At 33.9% G+C, this 23,994-nt stretch overlaps 1 protein-coding gene across 4 annotated transcripts in view; it reads left to right on the top strand.

The window, feature by feature from the left end:
- FNBP1L (formin binding protein 1 like) overlaps positions 1–23,994 on the top strand; it is a 129,240-nt gene that overhangs the window by 92,168 nt on the left and 13,078 nt on the right. For 2 of the 4 annotated variants that reach the window (XM_003933294.4, XM_010343846.3), the window contains exons 3-11: positions 4,812–4,865; positions 6,062–6,209; positions 6,953–7,015; positions 10,808–10,912; positions 11,856–11,984; positions 14,076–14,222; positions 15,876–16,079; positions 17,492–17,650; positions 22,183–22,197. In XM_003933294.4, coding sequence (XP_003933343.1) covers positions 4,812–4,865; positions 6,062–6,209; positions 6,953–7,015; positions 10,808–10,912; positions 11,856–11,984; positions 14,076–14,222; positions 15,876–16,079; positions 17,492–17,650; positions 22,183–22,197 — 1,024 coding nt within the window. The remainder of the gene's footprint in view (positions 1–4,811; positions 4,866–6,061; positions 6,210–6,952; positions 7,016–10,807; positions 10,913–11,855; positions 11,985–14,075; positions 14,223–15,875; positions 16,080–17,491; positions 17,651–22,182; positions 22,198–23,994) is intronic. The other 2 variants (XM_074381408.1, XM_003933293.4) reach the window with 1 other exon arrangement.

Genomic DNA, 23,994 nt, shown 5'->3' with positions numbered 1-23,994 from the left:
GGGCAAGTCATTTAATGTGTCTGAGTCCTGCAAAGTCATGCTAATAATAGCTGTGTGCACTTGTTGTAAGCATAAGATTATATATAAAGAGTTCAGCATTAAGATTTACAAATAAGCTGGGCACGGTGGCTCATGCCTGTAATCCCAGCACTTTGGGAGGCCGAGGCGGGTGGATCACGAGGTCAAGAGATCGAGACCATCCTGGTCAACATGGTGAAACCCCGTCTCTACTAAAGATACAAAAAATTAGCTGGGCATGGTGGCGCATGCCTGTAATCCCAGCTACTCAGGAGGCTGAGGCAGGAGAATTGCCTGAACCCAGGAGGCAGAGGTTGTGGTGAGCCGAGGTCGCGGCATTGCACTCCAGCCTGGGTAACAAGAGCCGACCCTTCGTCTCAAAAAAAAAAAAAGATTTACAAATAATACATGAATGACAAATGGTAATTCCTGTTGTTTCTGTTACTGTCTTCACGTATGTTTACTCTCATGTCTGCATCTTGATCCCAGAAGTTTCTTTAGAGTTCTAATTTTTACTGTGTATCTCCAGTGGGCATTTTTATTTAGCTGTTCTATAGTGTCAGTTAAACATTCAGTTTCACGTAATAGAGTCATGTAACAAGAAGTTTGGAAGCAGCATTCTAGAGCTCAGTGATGATCGGCATTTTCGTGAATCACTTGGTCTTTCCCTTTATGATTTCAAGATATTGCAGTAGATTCCAGCAGCCTGTCCTCCTACATCTGTATTCAAAACAATTTTAGAAGTAGGCACAAGTCAGGGCTTCTCTTTGTGTATTTTTTTCTTTTTAGTATAAAAATTGTTTTTAAAAAAGTTAATTAGGAAATAGAATCCTTAGGGATTGAACATGTTAAGGTGGGAGAAACTTGAGAAAGTGTAGGATGATTGTCAAATTTTTGGCTGTAAATGTCTAGATTCTAGGTGGATGGGATGCCACTAATGTAAGAAAAGAGGTATGTAAAAGAAGATTAAAAAATAGATAAATTCCATTTTAGACTGTTGAATATAGAGATACCTGTGGCAGTTGGACTGCCTGTCCAACTGACCCTCCTCCTATAGTAGCTTTATTGAGGTGTCATTCATATGCCATTAGATTCACTAGTTAAAAGTGTGCACTTGAGTGGGTTTTAGTATATTTGCAGAGTTGTGCAACCATAACCACGATTGAATTTTAGAATATTTTTATCATCTCAAAAAGAAAAATCTGTACCCATTAGCAGTCATTTCCTTCTCCCTCACATGCTGGCAACCATTATCTATTATTCTGTCTCTGAATTTGCTTATTGTAGTGAATTCTTCTGTTCGTCATGTTTTCCCCTTCTTGCTTTTTGAGTTCATTTGTAGAAAGGACTGTAGGTCTTGCCCAATTACTAGTTTGCTAGCCATGACTCATCCCTTTCTTTCTGTCAGTCTAGTACCTGAAATAATTAATTTATAGCATATAGTAGCTTTGCTGATATTTGGGTAAATTAGTAAATTAATTCATTCACAACAGTGAGTTTTGATAGTGTTCATGTAACCAGAATTAATAACCACTGGTCAAGAGTATTCACAGTTCCTTCATGTGACTTTAGAAAGGTCTCTGCTTCATTCCCCGCTTACTTTTCGGCCTTACTACTTGCAATTCTGTAGCTCATACTTGATGTCACAGCAGCATTGAACCCACTTAAAGTTCTTAAATGCTGTTTCTCCTGACCCTTGTTTGTCTTGCTCATTAAGTCTTCTCAAATGAGCAGAATCCCCCCAGGGGTTTCTAGTTAACCCAATTCCAGTTCACGCTGTTTTCCTGAGTCTCTTTAGGCTCAGCCAGCAAATCAGAAATTTTAGTTTTCTACTCCTGGTGAACCCTCTTTACAGAGCCCTCTATTGTTCTTACCATATTATAAGAATGTCTATAGATTTGATTTCTCTAGACTAGAGATCTCTGAACATTTTATTGCTCACTTGTAAAAAAAAGTTTGAGCATGTAACTGCACAATTGTTTGTAAATTACATACATGTATTAGTGTAGTGACATATTAAATATCAGCAAAGCTTTGAAGGCCAAGAAGGATGACTCACACCTGTAATCCCAGTACTTTGGGAGGCCAAAGCAGGCAGATCACTTGAGGCCAGCAGTTCGAGATCAGCCTGGGCAATGCAGTGAAACCCTATCTCTACAAAAAGTATGTATAAATATTATTCGGAATGATGGTGTGTGCCTGTAGTCCCAACTACTTGGTAGGCTGAGGGAGAAGGATCACTTAAGCCCAGGAGTTTGAGGCTATAGTGAGCTATGATTGCACTGTTGCACCCTAGTGTGGGTGAAATGCTAAGGTTTTCATCTTGTACCTAACTTTACAACCAGCGACAACTATGGGTTTCTTGATGGTAGGAACCCAGTACTTGTTGATCTGCACTCTTTTCTCAGTATCTTGCCTGTTCTTTATCCACTCCTCACTGGGTGTAAGGTTTTCCTTTTCTTTGTATATCTTTATCATAGTACTTACCAAGCTGTATGTTATAATTATTGGTATATACTTGTTTCCTTTCAATAGAGAGTTTTAAGTCTCTTGCTCATGGGTCCTCTTTATGTGATGATGCTCCTAGCAGTTTGCGTGGTGCTTAGCACATAATAGACAATTTGTAGAGTGAATAAATTGATTCAAGTGGAATGAATTGATACTAATCTGAAAATAATTAAGACAGTGATTCTCTTATAGTGTTGAAAGATAGTAGAGCCACTTACGTTAAAACTGTTTATAGTTTAAAGCAGTACATCTCAAATTGTGATGATGAACCAGTTTCTTTTAGTTTCCAATTCATTGTGTACTGATGTTTTTGTAAAATACAGTAAAAATTAAATACTAGAAAAATGACATAAAAGAGACAAAATAGGGCCGGGCGCGGTGGCTCAAGCCTGTAATCCCAGCACTTTGGGAGGCCGAGGCGGGTGGATCACGAGGTCAAGAGATCGAGACCATCCTGGTCAACATGGTGAAACCCCGTCTCTACTAAAAATACAAAAAGTTAGCTGGGCATGGTGGTGCGTGCCTGTAATCCCAGCTACTCAGGAGGCTGAGGCAGGAGAATTGCCTGAACCCAGGAGGCGGAGGTTGTGGTGAGCCGAGATCGCGCCATTGCACTCCAGCCTGGGTAACAAGAGCAAAACTCCGTCTCAAAAAACAAACAAACAAACAAAAAAGAGACAAAATATAGGCCCTAATTTTTAATTATTAGATTGGAAAGAGAGAAAATTATTCTCAACTTTTACACTTATCTCATTGTAGATTGTTACCAAAGAGTATATGGATCCTTGCTGGACCCAGGTACCACACTTTGAGAGTTAGGGTATAAAGCCCTTTATATCATTTAATTCTCCTAACTGTATGGGGTAGGTAGTGTTTGTACCATTTATAGGAAATAAGGGGACAGAGAAATTAGGTGAAATTATTCAAGGTCACATAAGTACTACATATGATAGCCAGGATTCAGGTTGGGTGTGGTGGCTCATGCCTGTATTCCCAGCACTTTGGGAGGCTGAGGCAAGTGGATTACCTGAGGTCAGGAGTTCAAGACCAACCTGGCCAACATGGTGAAACCCTGTCTCTACTAAAAATACAAAAATCAACTGGGTATGGTAGCATGTGCCTGTAATTCCAGCTATTCAGGAGGCTGAGGCAAGAGAATCACCTGAACCTGGGAGGTGGAGGTTGCAGTGAGCTGAGATTGCACCACTGCAGTTCATCCTAGGGACAGAGCGAGACTCTATCTCAGTAAACAAACCAGGTTAAAACATAAGTAGTCCTATCTGGCTCCAAAGGCCATATGCAAGTCTCTTTCTGATTTTTAAAAGGTGAAATAAGGTAGCATTCTACTGTAAGAATGTTAGGAACATGCCTGCATCACTGACAAAAAAAATTAAAAACTAAGGAAAGTCAGGAACAGACATGGATGAAGGCAAAAAACAGTTACAAGTCATAATGTAATTCATTTTCCTAGAAAAGAGAAGCGTAAGGAGTCCCATAATTATTTTAATATAAAAGTAGAGTTATGGAGGATGGTGACAAACTGTTCTTTTATCCCTTAAGTGAGTCAGCATCCGCTTACATTTTACCTTAGTTAGTATTAAAGTCCCCAATTTGTGAAACAAAGGAAGTGATACTGCTTTGAAATGTTTCTTTTTGCCCTGACTCAGTTTTGTATACTGAGTATAACTGTTCCTGAGGATTTGTTCCCAGACCCATAAATACCAAAATCCAAAGATGCTCAGTCCCTTATATGAAAGGCATAACATTTGCCTGTTACCTAGCCACATCCTCCTCATACTTTAAATCATCTCTAGATTACTTAGAACCTCTAATATAGTATAAATGCTATGTAAATATTCATTAGGCTCTACTTGTTTTTTAATTTGTATTACTTTTTTAGTTGTATTGTTATTTGAATATTTTTGACCTGTGGTTGAATCTGTGATTGTGGAACCCTCGGATACAGAGGGCCAACTGTACTTTGTTTCTTCTATTCTGCCTCTTAACTCTTTTCTTATTTGATAGCAACATCAACCAAATTGTTCTGATTATGTTCATACGAAAATGCAGAAATAACCTTTCTTTCTCCATGTGTCAGTATTTTAAGAAAAAATTGTAAGTAACGATTGTATTTTATGATTTTAATAGAGTAGATGATCATATTGCTGTCTTAATTATTTTATATCATAAAATTAATGATTGAATGAAATTGAAAACTTAGACTATTTCGGTTGTAACAACAGTTGAATTTATTTAATAAATTTTTAAAAATCTTCTTCCTATAGAAATCTGGTTAAGAAGTACTGCCCCAAACGTTCATCCAAAGATGAAGAGCCACGGTAAATTACATACCTGTTTATTATTGCATAAAAACATTAAAAAATACGTTTATTATTTAGTAAGATAAATGTATTCTTAGCTTTTTATAAAGATTTTCTAAAGTTTAATTTAAAAATTAATGTTTATGAAAGAGGCAACTACCGTTTATCTTTTATGAGGATAAATACTTCAGTGGGATTGATCAGCAGTTTTCTAGAATAGTCAAATACAGGTTTTCAGTTAAAACATAGACTAGGACTCCACTTGAATGATTTATTCTGCAGAAGTAAAGGATATTTTTCACACTTTGTTGTGTAGTTGTTGGCTTCTTAGAGTCTTGCTTTTACTCTTATAGGTAGTAAAACAGTTTAACTGATTGGTATAAAGGGATATTGAAAAGCACTGAGAGTTTTTGGATTAGAAATAAGGTTAGAAATCACTTAGGAGTTTTTTGATAGTCTTAAAGAGGAATATGTGGATGACTGTTTAGATGTAGAAACAAGAAGAGACTAGACTTAAACAGCTATGTACATAATTGTCAGTTGTTAGGATTCTCAGGTTTAGTGTTAATGGAGTCCTATCTGAGCTGTTAATCTTCAGCTTTAAGAGAGTGTTCCGCAGTATGTTCAAAGTAGATATATACATTAATACAGTGATTCTCTTTGTTTCTCTCCTTCCCTCCACACACGTTTTTACCCTTATTTTTGACCCTTCTACCCCCTTTGGTGTCAACTAAAATGGCAGTTCACTTCCATTCAGGATGTGGGCAGGCATACAGGCAGCTGTGTCCAGAGCTGATAGCAAAATTGTTCTGTAGATCAGCCATCGAGATGCATTTGGCAAGCACATCATCTCTGCAACAGGTTCAGCTGCCAAGCCTAGGAATCCAACCAAGTTCATTCCCAAGCTCAGGCCAGTCAGTTGGCAACTTAAGAGATTCCAGTATGCCAAAAGAGCCTGCAGGTAGTATTCTTATTATTTTTTGACCCCAAATATCCCTTTACTAATAAATGAAAGACTACTTGAAGATATACAAACATGTATGACTTGAGCTTAATGCAGGGTTTTTTTCTGTATGAAGTTAATTTAGAACTAGTAGCTGAGATTTAGGTTGAATATATTAAAATTTGTGAAATGTTAGACTCAGTCCATACCTCACCAACATTTTTGTAATGAAATAAAAGTAAGTCTCACCATTTTGAAATGTTTTTACCAGGTTTACCTCGTGTATAGCCTTTTTTAATATCCTTAATGAGTTAAATGACTATGCAGGACAGCGAGAAGTTGTAGCAGAAGAAATGGCGCACAGAGTGTATGGTGAATTAATGAGATATGCTCATGATCTGAAAACTGAAAGAAAAATGGTAATTCTTAAAATTTTTATGCAATTGCAATAGTATATGAAATAGTTGCACAGAAATACTTTTTTTTTTTAAATGCATGTTCAGCATAAAGTGGTTTTCTATTTTACTTCATTTCTTCTAGCTAAAATTTATCACAAAATACTCTTGCTACTTTATGATCCTTTGGGATTTAAGTTTGGCAAACTACAGCCTATAGGCCAAACCCAACCTACTGCTTGGTTTTGTTTGCTAGTTGCCACAGGCTAAGAATGGTTTTTATATTTTTAAATGGTTGAAAAAAAAAATATTTCATGGCATTGACAGTTATATGAAGTTTAATATTTAGTGTCCATACCATAAAATTTTATTGGAACAGATCCACACTCATTGAATTTTATATTGCCTGTGACTGCTTTTGTATTACATCAGCAAAGTTGAGTGTCTCAGAGACAGTGAGGCTTGAAAAGCCTAAACTATTTACCTGACCTTTTATAGAAAATGTCTGCCATCCACTATTCAAGACAATCATTATTTTTCTGGAAATTATATCTGTTTTCAAGATTATATTTAAAGTATTAAGACAATATCCTATAAAATGCATTTTTAGGAAGTTTTCCTTTACTTTGTTCCTAAGTCTTGGTAAAGCTATATAATTAGTACCTTGAAAAAATAAAGTAAAAAGCCACTGGGGACTTTAGACTTCAGTGTTTAAATGTAATTAATTTTGTTTGTTTTGTTTTCTTGGTGGTGATTATAATCTTCAGCATCTCCAAGAAGGACGAAAAGCTCAACAATATCTTGACATGTGCTGGAAACAGATGGATAATGTGAGTTATGTTGTTTTCATGGTTAACATAAAATCTTGTAGACTAGGTTAGCCCTAAATTCTTTTATGCTTCATATCTAATAGAGTTTAATATTTCTCAGTGTATTACTCATAATTTGACATTGGTATTGTTGTATAATAGTTAATAAAGTGTAAATGGAGGATGTGAGATCATTTTGTCATTTTTCTTGTTGTCCTTTCTAACTTTATACTTATGAACTTTGTAATCTTCAATCATTGTGAACATTTAAGGAGATTCTTTTCTTTAGTTACTATAAAGTATTAATAGAGGATAGAAGAAGTAAGAGGGAAAAGGTGATATATCTTAGAAAACCATTTGACTGAGAAAAATCAAGATCTATTTCTACCTTTAACTTAGTACTTCATTTCCCTTGACTTCATTTTTAGCAAGTGAAAAATGAAGAGAATGAACGAGATGATATGAAGTGTTTCTTCCAATTCAGTCATTGTATAATTTTGTAAATGGTCCTAATATTGGCCTGCTAATCAGAAACCATCCCATTGTAGGACATAAAGTACTTTGTAGTGCAAACTTATAAAGGCATAATAATTATTTACTTAAAAGTTTCCCCAAGGCACTTCCTCATGTGGTTTTTCTTAAATGGTCTGGTATATAATAATTTGAAAAACAAGATGTTTACATGGAACACTGCAGTTGCCTTTACATAAAATGCTCTATAATCTGTCATGAGGTTAGAGTAAAAAAAGAAAAAAAGTTCTATTAAATGATGTTCTGTAGTATAAGATATTCTTTTTGAACTCTCAGGTTATTGAACAGTTTCATTTTTACTAGCATATTTTTCTGGTGGACACTGCATAATTATGCCAAAGGGATTTTTTCCATGTAAAATTAATCAGTTTAGTCTGTGTTTGTTAGAAAAAGGACTTTGAGATTAAAAATCTCATGCATATAATTCCATTGTTTTCAGCCTGTTTTCTTTCCCTTTTAAAAAAACATATTCAAAACTTTGATTAAATTTCTACTACGGAACTACCATTGATGTAATATTCTAATCACTAGTGCTGATTGAGAGTTCTTAGGTATATTAATAATCTGTTTTCCTTTTCATTTTCTTTCTAATTGGTTTCAGTAAGACTTTAGGAACTATTTATGTTGATTAAGTTTTAAATTGCTGTAACTATCATCCTTAGTATCTGCTACCTAATGAATGTGTATGTGTTTTCATTTGCACAAAATAACATACTCCTACACTCCTGAGTCATTGTTTCCTTTAAAAATTAGTGTTGGCACAAATTATTCTTAATATGCACCAACTTGCCTTTATAACAGTTGACAGTTGTTAAGCAAAAGTTTTAGAGGTCATAAGTAAGAAAGAAGCATCAATATTGTAGGAGAGATTTCTTTAAGGCATTAACAATACTGTAAAAAAGGAGTTCAGCTCTACTTGTGTTTATTGAAAAGTATTCTTGACATGTACCCTGGAGGTACAAAAGTAAGTATGACATGGTTCTTGTTTTTGTAGCACCTTTGGTCTAGTGAGGGAAACTAACAAATATAATTTCTGTTTAATATGTAGAAACAACTGTAGGATCCTATTTCCTATTCCCTGTCTTCCTGTTTAGTTAAGAAAATGAAATTCTGGAATTCCTAACACGTTTGAAATAATGGAGAGGTGAAGTAAAGAATTGGTAGAATCAGGTTGAATTAGTGACAGGGTATTAAAAATTGAGCAAAAAATTTAAAAGACAGTTATTAACTCTGGGATAAATAAAGTAGGCAGTACTGGCATTTAAGATCCGGACAGAAGAGCCTGTAAAGGAGGTTTTGAAGGAATGGTCAGAGATTAAGAAGATAGAAGCATCAGATATGCCAGGTCCACCAGTTGGGAGGCTCCAAGTAACAGAACATACAAATTTATAAGAGCAGAGCTCCGAAATGGAGCAGATCCAGAGTTCATCAGTGGCTCAAGGATGTCACTAGGCTCCATCTCCTTTTCATCTGTCTACTTTGCCGTCTTGACCATGTGCTCTTTTCCTCAGCCATATCTCTCTAACGTCAACAGTGGCCTTACCTTAAACAGCCAAACACCATATCCTCTTTCAGCTTCATCCAGAGGTGGGAAAAAGGGAGCATTTCACTTCCAACTATCTCTTTTTATCAGGGAAGGAAAACTTTCCCAGAAAGTCCCCAGCAAATTTCCTCTGGGTGCCTTTGACAGGATTAGATTACTTACCTCTGCGCTGGCTGTGGGGAGTCTGGGATAGCAAGTATTAGCTGCCTTCTTCCTCTGTACTGGGTGGACAGGCTCTGCTAAGCAAGAGTAGGGGAGTGGAAGTGGCTGTTCTTTGTCTGCCACACCAAGGATGAAGGGAAAGAGAATCTTTTCTGGAGTATATTTCTATACTGTATAATGTTATATCAGCTTTCAGGGAAGAAGCATTTTTAACATTATTGTACTAGTAGTTCTTTTGCTGTTGCAAGGAATTACTAGGTAGGTGTTTTTCCACAAATAGGATACCACATATAAAAATACTTTTGTACATAAGTAGCCTCAGTTTGCACCTGAATTAGTAGCCTATAGTTACTTGATTTGAAAACACAGCTCTGAACTCAGCTTCAGAGAATGAAATGTGAAAACTTAATCTTAATTTTCATAACAAAGTGACTTTATGTATGTTATGAGTATTTAAATATTTTAGGGGCTTTGAGTAAATTACAAGTATCTTATTTGATGTCTCATACTAATTAAAATACCTGTAGAAAATAAAGCCTACATTTAAATAAATTCGTAAAAAATCTTGGAGTACATTTATTTGATAAAAGTTACAGGCCTATCTGGTTGTAACTATAACAAACTGAACTAAGAAACCTTTTGGCTACAAATAGCTTGAGATAACAGCTATTGTATTTTTAAATTGTATTTTAAACTCAGTTACTTGAAAGAAAGGGAAATTGCTAACCGCTAGGGAACCATAGGTAAACAAATCTAGAGCAATAGGTGTCTGAGCTGATACAGTGGCATTTGGAAAAATGGGGACAGAGGTGTTTGAGGTATAATGATTTCTTGGACCTGGTACTTGCTAAGGTAAGGGCTTGGGTTTTAATACCTGCAGAGGGATAGAGATGAGAGTTAAGCTCTGTATACTGTGGAGAGTTAGAACTGAGACCCTTGTAAAAAATTTGAACCCCCAAAGGACTAAATCTTTTAGTGAAAGGTGGACTATAAGAATTGCACTTACTGGCCAACACATCCATCAGAGAAACTTACCTCAGTCTGAAAGTCAAAGGAGAAGAACGTATCCTATGAGTAATTTAAACTCTTTGATCTTGTAGTCATGATGTTCGGGATCCAAATTTGTACTATTTTTATGGCTTTGTAATCTCCAAGGTAAGAAATTAGCATTGTCACTGGTTCTATAAAAGTGGTTAGGTAAATACAAAATGTTGAGATCCCTGCTTGTTTCTTCTGAGGAATTCTCAGAATATAGGTTGCAAGGTATATATTTTCTGGGCAAGAAATATATTTCTGGGTTATCAGTTAGGGAGGAAAAAGCTTTAAAAAACTGATGACAGGTTTTTCCAAGGAAACAAACTACCAGGCCATGCCACCCTAGAGGAAAATCTCATAATCTGTAAAGCCCTCTATTAGATATGAAGCTTAAAAGATACACATGTGCCATGGTGGTTTACTGCACCCATCAACCTGCCATCTGTGTTAGGTATTTCTTCTAATGCTATCTAAAGTTATTTCTTAAATGAAGTTAGCCTAATTTTATTTTCTCAGTGTGATATTTTAATTTTTTTTAACAGAGTAAAAAGAAGTTTGAAAGAGAATGTAGAGAGGCAGAAAAGGCACAACAGAGTTATGAAAGATTGGATAATGATACTAATGCGACCAAGGCAGATGTTGAAAAGGTAAGAAATACTCCAAACCAACGTTGATGTCAAAATACTATTACTTGCATAAGGAAGGTAGTTAACAACATTTGCATCAGTACAGTATTAGAATTTACTCAAGAGATACACTGTATCTAAGTCTGAAATATACAAATATTTGCCTACTTTAAATTGTACATATTGGTCTGAGAAAGTAATATGTGTTAATTTATTACAGTATCTTAGCTGCATTCCAATTTAGAGAAAAGATGTAGTTGCTACTGGGATTGAGTTTTTGTCCTATTCTAAAATAGGTTAGAAAGCCTAAGATGTGTTGATGAGGTAGTAACTAGTTAGAAAATAACTATTAAAATTTGACTTTGTACAAGAGATCAAGAGGAACAGAACTATATTCTAAGTAAGCATTCTTTAAAGTATTTGTGGTTTTTACACAGAGGTGGAAACACTATTGAATGCTGTATTGTTAAAAAAATCATTATTTAGTTTCACTATGATTTTAGTTTCATATTTTAGTTAGATATAGGTGGATCATAAAGACATGTTTTACTGTTGACTTTTTTAACAATCTGAAATATTCCTAAAGCTACCTGTTTTTCTCTTCTGATTAAAAGCACACTGTTTCAAGCTATAATGTTTTCATTTGTTTATGTAGTTTTTTATCTGGATTTGATAAGGAGAGACTATATTAGAATAACTTATTGCTATCAGAGAATACAACTGTAATGAGGGAGGGAAGAATATTGTAATAAGGAGACCACTCTGACCATAAGATCTGCAAGTGTCTTCTTAAATTTTAAATGATATTAGTAATTTGAGAAAGTCATGTCACTTCATTATTCTTTTGATGTCACATGTTGGCTTCTCCAGTGATAAAACCTAGTTTTAGTATAATTTTCAGAAAAGTGAATTGCTGTGATTTTGTTGTTATTCTTGGTAAAAATTTTGACCAATTTGCCCCTAGGCCAAACAGCAGTTGAATCTACGTACGCATATGGCTGATGAAAATAAAAATGAATATGCAGCACAATTACAAAACTTTAATGGAGAACAACACAAACATTTTTATGTAGTGATTCCTCAGATTTACAAGGTAAATCTTAGATATGGAGTTAATCTCGTTTCAGAGTTGGAAGAGATGGTCTTTAAATATAAAACCTTAACTTGTAGGCCGGGCGCCGTGGCTCAAGCCTGTAATCCCAGCACTTTGGGAGGCCGAGGCGGGTGGATCACGAGGTCGAGAGATCGAGACCATCCTGGTCAACATGGTGAAACCCCGTCTTTACTAAAAATACAAAAAACTAGCTGGGCGTGGTGGCGTGTGCCTGTAATCCCAAATCCCAGCTACTTAGGAGGCTGAGGCCGGAGAATTGCCTGCGCCCAGGAGGCGGAGGTTGGGGTGAGCCGAGATCGCACCGTTGCACTCCAGCCTGGGTAACGAGCGAAACTCCGTCTCAAAAAAAAACAAACAAACAAACAAAAAAAAAACTTAACTTGTAAATCTTAGACATCAGAATCTTTCTAGATTCACTACTCATCAAGATGAGGGATGAGAGATTCCTTTATGATTACAGATTTGAAAATAAGTTTTTTCTAACTTTTAAGTCACACATTTTCTTACACAGTTACTATTAGTGTTATAAACAGTTTACTAAAACAATGACATTAGTAAGATACATGTAAATACTGTCATTAAGTATTTTGACATGACAAAGGAGAATTAATTGAATTTGTAATCTGTTCACTTAGAATTGAGATGTAGCTTTTTTATACTAAATCAGAGTCATTGGCATCAGTCCATATGGCAGAAATAAATCTTACAAAATGTATTTGCTAGCCTGATTTTTGCCTGCTTATCATGTTGGCTCTGTTAGATGATAAATGTAATTCACATGTTGAGCTTGCTTATATATCCTGTCTGTCATCACTTGATGATAACAGTTGCCAAACAGCTTCAGATAAAAAAGACCTCTGAATTTTCATGAGGGTTAAATTATGTTGTTGCCTTTTCTAGAAAGAAGAGAAATTACAGAAAAGGGATTTAGTAAAACAGTGTGGATGAGGTAGTATCTCAAAGAGCAGAGCTTATGTGGGAAGAGTATCAGCTCGGGTATACTTTTTCTTCTTTATAAGGCAATTTGGAAATACAAAGGAAGCACAGTGAGAATTGGTGAGCTGGAGTGGGTATCAAATTATGGTCATTGAATCCAGAGGACCAAGCCTGCCAGTCTTCACTGTGGTCCTTTTCTCGGCTTACTAGTTAAGTCTTCATATTCTGGGGAGACCATAACTTGGAGATAAACTACCTTTTGTGTTTTGGGCTTGATCCTTGCATTTGGACCTTTCTGTGGAAGCAGTTCTTTTGTGAAAATGCGGGTCTCAAAGTCCCAGGCTGTGGGAGTTTGAGGACACAGGCAGTGTAACTGCTGCCTACAAAACAGAAAGGTCAGTGCTGGCAAACAGGATATGTCAAAAAAAAAAAAATGCCTTTAAGTTGTTCGCCTTTATGTGTTACAACATATTTCCTAGTGGCCTGTGCCAGTGAATTTTGAATTGTCAGGATTCTATATATCTGCCCCTTTGAGCTTGTGACTTCTGTTTTTCCTTATTGTCCCCAGTTCTGAGCTGTACACTGTGGTGAGTCTGGTTACCTGCTGATAAACAATGAGTGTAGACTGTTGGTCTAGTCAGGTCTTACCAAAGTACCCTGAATTAACTTGAGGTTAGAAGTCTTAGACTTGTGTATGTTATGGGCCAATTGCTTAAAAAAAAAAAAAAAAAAAAAAAAAAAAAAAGAAAGCAAAAAAACTAGAATTCAAATGAAATGTTTTCTAGAAGCATAAACAAGAACTACTCTGATTGAAGAGTAAAAGAAAGGCGGGAATGGTATGGGTCAGGGACCTGATAGCCAGTAAGGGATCCTTTTAGAAGACTAGAATACCAGTGTCATCTGGTTTTAGGAAAACAATACTAAGAGCCTTACTAATTTTTTTTCTTTCTTTTGCTATATAGCACGCCTCAGGTTTTAAGTGTTATTAAGTCCTTAGCACTTGTTAAAAGGTATTAACAACAACAGTATAACTATGAGGGTAGAAATCTTAATTTTTTTGGTGGAGAGTCACTAATTGATATTCTTTAGAATGATTGAAAATTGTTTTCTTTTTTTAAAATTCTTGATTATTAGCAACTACAAGAAATGGACGAACGAAGGACTATTAAACTTAGTGAGTGTTACAGAGGATTTGCCGATTCAGAACGCAAAGTTATTCCTATCATTTCAAAATGTTTGGAAGGAATGATTCTTGCAGCAAAATCAGTTGATGAAAGAAGAGTAAGTGCTACGTAATTATCTTTGAATACTTCTGTTTGGTTTAGGTGTGCAGTTTAAGTTAGTGAAATGAGTTGGGAAAGGGATAAAGTAATCTGATGTGTAGGTGGTTCTAAATGATATTCTGTAGAAGAACGTATTGCAGTAGATTCCTTTGAGTTCTGAGGTTCATTCTAAATCCAAAAGTTCTAATTCTTTCTTTAAAAAAAAAAAAAAAGATTTCTTAACTCTGTTCTTCACTAAGTTTTCAGTTCTTATCAAAGAGTCTAACCTAAGAACTATGTGTTACAAATTGTGTTACACTATTAGTTTAGTGAAAAGTTAGAGAAGGACGTGATCAGAGTTGTGTTTGGTACTTGAGCTGTATCAAGAAATGTGGGTAGCATATGGAGTGATGACCCATGAGGAGGAGGAGGAAGGAGGGCATTTTGTGCAGATGAAACAGCATAGCCTTCCTCCCCTTGGAGAAATATAGGTAATCACATTGTATCTTGATTAAGGACTAGTGGTCTTTTATCTCAGTAAATGTTGATTGATCAAAAAGCCTCGTTGGCAGAAACTGAGGAAAAGGCTGTAGCAAGAGAAGAGAACTGGTGTTTGGAGGGTATCACACGTGTGCCACATATTTTAGTCTTCACGAACCTATCAAGTCGATACTATATTAGTGAGGATCCTTTCTGTAACAACTAATAGAATTGTTCTTAAATATAGAAAAGAGGATTTTTGGCTTCTTTGATTGGGAATTCCAAAGTGCATATATATTTCAGTATGGCTGGATACAATGTTACACAATATCATTCGAGCCCTCTTCTCTCTTAACGCTTTAGCAAAGGATTGCTGAGGGTAGCATTACTGACAAAAGTAAGCTATGACTTAAGGATGACTTTTGACTAAATGAAGGGCAAAATGTACTATTCAAAGAAATAGGCAACAAAAGAGGGGAGGTTGTTAGGGGTGGGGAGGAGTTTGTAGAGATTGTCTCTTTGAAAATAATGAGTTTAAAATGTCAATAAAGCATTCAGATAGAGGTATGCATATCTAAAAACAATATGTGGGTTTAAAAGTTTTAAGTACTTGGTATTAAACTTTATATTTTCAAACATTTTTTTGCCCTCAGTAGTGTTTGTGAGATCTTTCCCTGTTGCTCTGTTAACATTCCACAGTATATATTTAATTTATCTTTTCCCATGTTGGATGAGTTAAAAAGCCTTTCCTACTCATCTGTTACTCTCTCTTAGAATTAGATGTTCTTTCCTTGCTCAAGAGATGAGCTTCTTTGTAGACATCTATCTTTTAAAGCAAAAAAGCCTTTTTCTTTTGAAACATCTCAAAATTTCTACTTGATAATAACCTCTTCCTGTATTCTTTTTTATCAGTTAGGTCCTATCAGCTAACTAGTCTTCAGATAAATTTCAGGTGTAAAAACATTTTATGAATATTATAAATTAAGTGGTAATTTGCAAGTATATTTTTCTTTTGGGATTAAAGTATTTTGAGTTTGTTAAACATAGGAATAAATTATTCACTTTATTGATTACTGTGGAATTATTTATTTAAATGGCTATTTGTTGTTTTCTTGTACTGAATAAAGTTTTGAAAGCTAATGTAGAATTATGAGCGTAAAATAGTTCTAAAACTTATGTTTCTTTTGTATAGGACTCTCAAATGGTGGTAGACTCCTTCAAATCTGGTTTTGAACCTCCAGGAGACTTTCCGTTTGAAGATTACAGTCAACATATATATAGAACCATTTCTGATGGGACTATCAGTGCATCCAAACAGGAGAGTGGGAAGATGGATGCCAAAACCACAGTAGGAAAGGCCAAGGGCAAATTGTGGCTCTTTGGAAAGAAGCCAAAGGTAAAAGTCATAAAATTCCTATATGCTAATCAATTTAAGTGTACCAATTAAAAGAATATGGATATTGAATGGAAAATGGTTTACCAATAATGGAGAATAAATATTTTCAATTTGAATGATTCAGTTAACCTTTCTCTTATATTAGGAAACATAGTTTTATACCTTAATAGTAAAAGTTATTTATGGATTTAACATTTGACTACTGCATAATGAGTAAGAGTATTAACAAAGTTGTTAATATCTAGTTAAATTATATGCTTTTGAAGTTTCATCTGTATGTACTTCCCATCAGAATTTCTAAGGAAACATGATCTAACTAATACCACTAAAATTGCAATTCTCAGTGGAATGAATGATTGACCACAGCCATAATAAATGTCAGATTCGGTTTTATAGATTGTACTACTAAAATTATTTTTATCGACCATATATGTTTTTAATGGGAAGGGTTCAGTCTTGGTTAATTGAAGTTTAAAACAATTTCTAGTTTGCTAAGAGAATCTCTTAACTTCTTGTTAGAACCTGCCTTCTGATGTGCTGTTTATTTTAGATAGATCTAGATCAGCATGTGGGCAAATGAAATAGATGGGTGCTGTGTCTTTCTTATCAATTAAGTGGTTGCAATAGTGTCTTATTAGCATGGAGAATAGAGAAATACTTTTAATCTGATGTGCTATGTTTATATTTGATTATTTTAATTCATTTTTTTGATCATGGCATATGAGTGTAGATAAAATTTAACTCATACTTACATCTTTAAAAGCACAATTATAACTAACTCATGCTTTATTTATGCTTTTAATAATATTGTTCAGTCAAGAAGTTGGGAAGTGAGACCTGTTTTAGTCAGATCGAGGTAGCTAGAAGAGCTTAGATGTACAAGGAATACTGTAATTAAAAGGAAAAGATGAAGTAAGGATGAAATCCAAAGAGTCTGAGATCTGAGAGGAAAGCCATGAATGTAATGAAAGTTTTTTTTGCCTATTTTTGATAATAATCAGTTATAGTTTTAATATTTTATGTGTCACATTACCTATTTAGATAACTTTAGCTGTAGCTACCAGCTTTATCTCTTTAAGTACCATGGTAGTGTTAATATTCTAGAAATTAGAAGAGAATTTAAAAATCTAGGTCATATTGCTTTCTTTGACAGTGTAAGTTGTGTACTCTATATTTTTAATCTGTCCGCTTATAAAAAGTAATCAAGTGAAATGCTACATTTTAGAAAGTAAATTTGATTTTTTAAAATGATAGTTTTGGGCAAAACTATGTTTACTTTCTCATAGTATTTTTATAGTAAACTTTATTTGAGGTATATTTTGTGAAAAGTATGTTGCCAAAAATAGAATTTTCATTTAGGAAAAAACTATGCACATTTGGCTTATTGATTCCTTTCTTTATTTCCATATTAGCCACAGTCCCCACCCTTAACCCCTACTAGTTTATTCACATCCAGTACTCCTAATGGGTCCCAGTTTCTCACATTCTCCATTGAGCCCGTGCATTATTGTATGAATGAAATAAAAACAGGGAAGCCCAGAATTCCTTCTTTCAGAAGCCTCAAAAGAGGGGTAAGTTTAATAATGGGTTAAAATGCATGATGGCCTATTGTGTGTGTAGTGTGGCTTTTAATACTCTCCACCCTCATTATAAGGCTCTCTCCTATAAATACATAGTTTAAAAACACCACAGAATTAAGAATAGCTGCCCTCAAGTTAAAAACAACTCCTCTTTATAACGTTTGAAATGCTCAACCATAAAAGAATGGTATTATAAAGAGGGTGCTGGGTACAATCATATTTGAGCTATTTTTTTGTTTATGTGAAATCATATGTTCACCATTGTCTTGTAATGTATTTACATTTTTAAGACTTTCAGTAATTTGTCACTGGAGTTAACTCTTGTAATAATTTGTCACCAATGCTGACTTTACCTGCCAATTTTATAAAGTATTATTTTGTTGACAATAAAATGTCAAGCTCAATTTTAATTGCCCTGCTTACTTTGAGATGTATAAAACACAGTTTCAATAATTAAAAAATATTAAATAGGTATTTTAAATATCAAGATTGTTGCAGATCAAATTGAGATAATATATTAGAAGGATATTGTAAATTGTAAAGCCTACAAAAATACTAGGTATCACTGAGTAATGTTTACTAAACTGTTGCTTAGCAACAACTGTTAAACTACTAATAAATACATTAGTGTTACTCTATTATGTTAGTGAGGCTAACTTTTCTTGTTTTTGTTTGATTTTAAAGGATGTGCTTTTAACATTAATAGCCTGTAATTTAGATTCATTTATAAGATTTGTTTGAGCATTTGATTGGACATTTGAAAAACATAGGTTTGCTAACCCATAGTGGAGAAATCAGTCTATCAGTGTCATAAGAAGCCTAACAATAAATCTAAAGTTACGTTATTTCATTCTTCCTTCTTCCCTTCCCTCCCTTCCTCTCTCCTCTCTTTCCCCTCCTTCCCTTCTGTCTATTTGTCTTCCTTTCTGTCTTCAAATTACATTTTGGCCTCCTGTAGAAGAAGATATATTAGTTTAGGGACAAGATTACATCTACATTACCTTAAAACATTATAACAAACTTAACTGATGTTACTAATGCAGCAGGTTACTAATGTTCCAGGGTGTTGTGATTTGTTTTTTTGGACTTGTTTTTTCCTCCAATGACATGAACTTCTTTGCATCTGTCTTACCTAATTCTATATGTGGATGGTAGGTAATTGATGACATTTTGAAAAGTCCCCATGTATTATAACTACAGGATGCCTATAATCACTTCTAAAAGTTCTGAACACATGTTTGAAAAACTTTTGAGAAATCCTATTTGGGATTTCTATTGCCTGAGTTACAAGGCTAGAACTAATTCCCCCTGTTGCTTCCCTATGGCAGTTTATTTACTTATTTTTATTTTTAATTTTTTCTTATAGAGATGCTATGTTGCCCAGACTGGTCTCACACTCCTGGGCTCAAGCAATCCTCCCACTTCAGCCTTCCAAAGTTGTGGGATTACAGACATGAACCACCACTCCTCTGGCAGTTTAGACTACACTAAATATTAGGTTGTTAAGTAAATCATGAGAAATAACCATGTTGTAATCATGTTTTTGTAATCATTTGTGTATCCTACATAATGAGTCTGCCAGGCCCAGTTAAAATAGTCATATTTTACACAATATATAGTCATAGTCATATTTTATGCATATAGAGGTACGAGGTGAGTGTAATTCTAAAAAAAAGCTCAGGCAAGTAGAGCTGTGAGCCCTGGAGAGAGAAGCATAAATTTGCATCATCTTATTTTTATTGAATAAGTTTGTAGGTAAAATTTTACAACTGTAAAACTTAAAACTATTTGCTTATTATTTGTTTCTCACAAATTATAAATTATTTTTATAGGGGCCTAGTTTTAAAAGGCTGAAATTCCCTCCCAGGTTTATTACTAGCTACCACTCCAAAGAAGAAAACAGTGTGCAAGATAGAAAATACGACAAACCCCATGAGGGGTTGAGAGGACAGAGCAGGGAGGAAAGTGGATTACAACTTTGAGGTTGACAAATTTCTTTCTTTTGATGAGCATTTGTTATTTACTAAATATTATCTCAAAAACTAACCTATAGAGATTTTTTTTTTCCACTTAAGAATTTTCTCAATATAGAAAAATTCAAAAAGAAGGTAAGCTTTAGTAAACCTGCTTACGGAGTTTTCAGTCTTATTAAGGTTACAAAATAAGTCTAGAGGTTTCTTAAAACTGACAAGTTGTACCATTCAATTCAGAAACTTGTTTTGTTCAATATTTGCTGCACATTGCTTTTCCTAAGTAACTTCTTAAAAAATTATGATTTTTAAAAATCTTTTTCTTTTTCTTTTTCAAAGAAAAACTGGTGTGTACAGATCCCAGTATAAATTAAGGATATGAAAAATGTTGTATTACACCAGTGTTTTTTAGTTTGACTGGTATCAGTGGATTTTTTCTGAGGAAGGAAGGTCTAAAATTTCCTTCCGTGACATTGAGTTTTAACTGTTAATGGATATTTGAGGATATATCCAAACTTTAACTACTTAAAATACAAACTAATAATTTTTACTCTATTGCTATTTTATTTGAGCTTTATAAGATACCATTTTTTAAGTTATTTAGCAATGAGTTCAGGTTTCTTTGTCTAAATTATTTATGACTTTATAGACTTTCCAGAGACATTTTCCTAGGCTTTTATCTTTCCAGAGCAGTTCTCATGAGATTTTGTCCTATTTAAAATAAAATACACCTAATAATTTTAATTGCCTAAATGGTTTCCTGTTTAGATCTCTTATATTTGTTAAATGTAGTTGAGTATGTGAAATTTTCTACTTTATGAGTATATGATAATTGTATATGAGAATAAGGTATTTTTGTATGGAACATGTATTACTTTAAAACCTTACAAAGAATATATGTCTAATATTTTTACAAAGAACTTGAGTTTTGTACATCCCCAAATCTAATGATCAAATTTCCAATTGATAATTTAGTAAGACTAGATTAACAAAAAACTGAAACATTTGATATTTCAGCTATAATTATCTTAATGTTTTCTCTAAAAGATTAACATAGAAATTAGATAATTTGCATCACTTAGAAATTTTGCTGGTGTAAATTATAAAAGATAAGTCAGATTCAAATTCTTTAAATATTTTGTTGCTTGTCCTGTATATAATTTCATTTAATAACATTTTTTAAAGACTGTGAACATCTTTCTTTAAACCTTTTTATTTCCTTGCCAGGAGTTTTTTCATAGCAGAATAAATTGCGTTTTTTGTTTCACAAAAATACTGACAGTCTAAAGAATGTTAAGCTTAATTTGAAAAGATAATGCATAGCGATGACCAACTCATCAGAGATAAGGGGTAGATATTTTTGTCAGATTATTTATTAAAATTCATTCATATTTTTAATGTGAATTTTTACCTGACCTCTCCCTAACACCTTCTCTTAAAACATCATGATTTAGAAAACAGGGAAAAGTAAAAATTTTAGAAGCTGCTAACCAATTGAGATGAATGTGAAGATTAACTTTATAAAGCTCTGTTGCATATTCTGGGTCACTGTGTGTGTGTGTGTGTGTGTGTGTGTGTGTGTGTGCGCGTGCAGTTGGGATGCTAGATAGATGCCATGCCAGTTGCAGAATCCTGATCCACAGAATGTGGGAAATATATCCATATCCATATTCATATCTATGTCTATATACACACACATATGTATACATATATATAAAGTATAAGAGCACTACAGTTGGTCTCTCCAGAATCTCTGTCATTGCATATTTTCAGAAAGAATACATTCTAATCAATTTTCTAAAAATTGAAGTTAAGTTTTAAGTGTTCTTCAAGCATATGGATTTTAAAATAAAACCTGAAAAATAGAAGCTAATTTTTAAAGCAAAATTCAACCTATATATTTGTATGTATTTGGAAATGTATGTGGGAAACTTGAATCTAAATAACTCATTATTTTGTTAATAATGTATTTTTAATGTATCTGTGCATTTAAAAAGATCTTAAAACCAAAGTAAAAATGTTCCCCTCACCTAACCATGGTTTATTTAAATTCAAGCAGTACTTTGAAGTATAAAAATGCAGATAATAGTATTTTCTTTAATGCACTGGGATGAACATTTTATTTTTAATATTTCATGTAAGATTTCTTTTTAAATGTCTAATCTTGGAGCTTATATTCAACTTTTCAAATGTTAGTAATTTGAGAATAAAGAGCTGTAGAAGTTAAATTCACTTACATAAAATTCACTTTAAAAGAAAATGCATGATTACAGATAGAATGATTACGTTTAAGTTTTAGTTAAACATAGAAAATATCTGCCCATTATCATCCGTGTATGCTTTTTATTTATTTATTTATTTTTTTTTTGCAAGTAATTTACTTTCCCAAAATGTGCTTAAAATGGGTTTTCTGGCATAACTGTTTGGATTGTAAAATGTACATGATTTATTTTAGTATTGTAAAAAAAAAAAGAATAGGCTATTGCATCTTCTGAATTATGGTTTCCTGTGAATAATTTACCATTTCTTTCTGTTTTCCATTGAACTATTCAGTGGTCGGTGAAGATGGTAAGCCTTATGTGCTGATCTATATACTGTGCCAACATTAAGTAATCTCAAAACATTGTTTTGTTTAATTCAAAACAAGTGGTAAATTACATCCCACGTTTTCACCTTGTGTGTTTTTTCTTTTTATAGTTTAATTCATAGTCCAGCATATGCCAGTACTCTTGATGTCATAAGATTAGAAAATAATGTGGTTAATTGTCATCAACCCATTAAGTTCTTAAATGTCATTGAATGGAGTCCTTGTCATGTTACATAGGAGTATAAAATTAAACATTTTTAAATGGTTAAACATTTTTAAAGATTACATGGTGGAGCCACAGTTTGTTATGCAGAAGGAAAATTTAGCAAATATTATTTTACTTAATATCTTTTAAAAATCATATACATTTGATTTGTAGTTTTGTCACCAGAATTTTCAAAAAAGAAAGAAGAATTTCCCTCTAGTATCATTATGAAGTTAGTGCTTGGTTATTCTATACTGTTTAAGGAGAATAGAAGCACGGATGATCTAAAATATCGTGTGTGTTTGTGTGTGTGTTGCGGGGGGATGGCGTGTGTGTTTGGGATGTTCCTTTGTATGTTTGTTTATTTCAAACAAATTAATGGAGCTACATTAGGAACTAACCCCAAAATTATTGTATAGAAAGCTATTGGAAAATAGACTACTCGTTTTTACCCTATTGGAATCAACCTTTTACAGATTTCCTTTGTAGTAAGAGAGGTTGTTAAATGCCTTAGAGGTCTTCTGAAGACCTCTATGCCTTAGATGGTCTAACGCCTTAGATGGTCTTCCTTATCCATAGGAAATTGAGTTGAGTTTAATTCTTGTATTCCATGTAAGAATAGGGTTCTAATGGCAAAAGGGATATTAGAAATGTAAGTACCTCAGTATTTACTGTTCATAAATCTGAGAACAAGGTTTGATAAGGGCTAAGTGGAATTCTGGCAGATTTTCTTCTAGGTTATTGTAATTTTATTATAATTTTAAAAACAGAAACCCCACAGTATGTTGAACTGCATTTCTTTATTTTACTAAATAATTTTTCAAACTTTTCAGAAATATTTTTAAAATTTAAATTAGGAAGTTTATTTTTGGCATATATATATATTAGTTTTCAAAACTTGTACTCCTTGCCTGTAATCCCAGCTATTTGGGAGGCTAAGGCGGAAGGATTGGTTGAGCGCTGGAGTTCGAGGCTGTAGTGAGCCATGAGAGCTATGATCACTCAACTGCATTCCATTGTGGGCAACAGAGTGAGACCCTACAAAAAAACCTTGACTCCAAATTAGATTAAATATGACAAATTTATGTTGAGAATTAACCAATAAATCTAAAGGAACTTCATATAGGAAGTTTCACCATTGATTTATTTAGGTCAGATTGGGTTGATTGATATCCTTGTTTCTGGTGACTGGTAAATGAAAAGAAAACAAAGACCACTTAGGATGCCCTACTTCTTTCCAGCAAGCTTGTTGAATATCCATAATGTGCAGGCCATTGGGGAAAGATACAAGGGTTTCTGTTATTTATTAAACTGCATTTGATCATAGCTCATCCTAAGAGTGAATTTTTTCTTTTCTAAAAGTAAATGAATCATTCTTACACATGGTGAAATAAAGCTATTTAGCATATGTTGCAGGCATAAGAGGCCCAAAGAGCAAGAATGTCTTTGTTTTGAGAGCTCCTTTTAGCATCACTTTAGCAAATGGAATCATATTTGTACTCTTTTGTTTGTTGTTTTAGACGGAGTCTTACTCTTGTCACCCAGGCTGGAGTGCGATGACTCAGTCTCAGCT

The sequence above is a fragment of the Saimiri boliviensis genome, chromosome 11 (assembly GCF_048565385.1).
Source record: "Saimiri boliviensis isolate mSaiBol1 chromosome 11, mSaiBol1.pri, whole genome shotgun sequence".
Taxonomy (NCBI): Eukaryota; Metazoa; Chordata; class Mammalia; order Primates; family Cebidae; genus Saimiri; species Saimiri boliviensis.
This window is presented reverse-complemented; position numbering and strand designations above follow the sequence as displayed.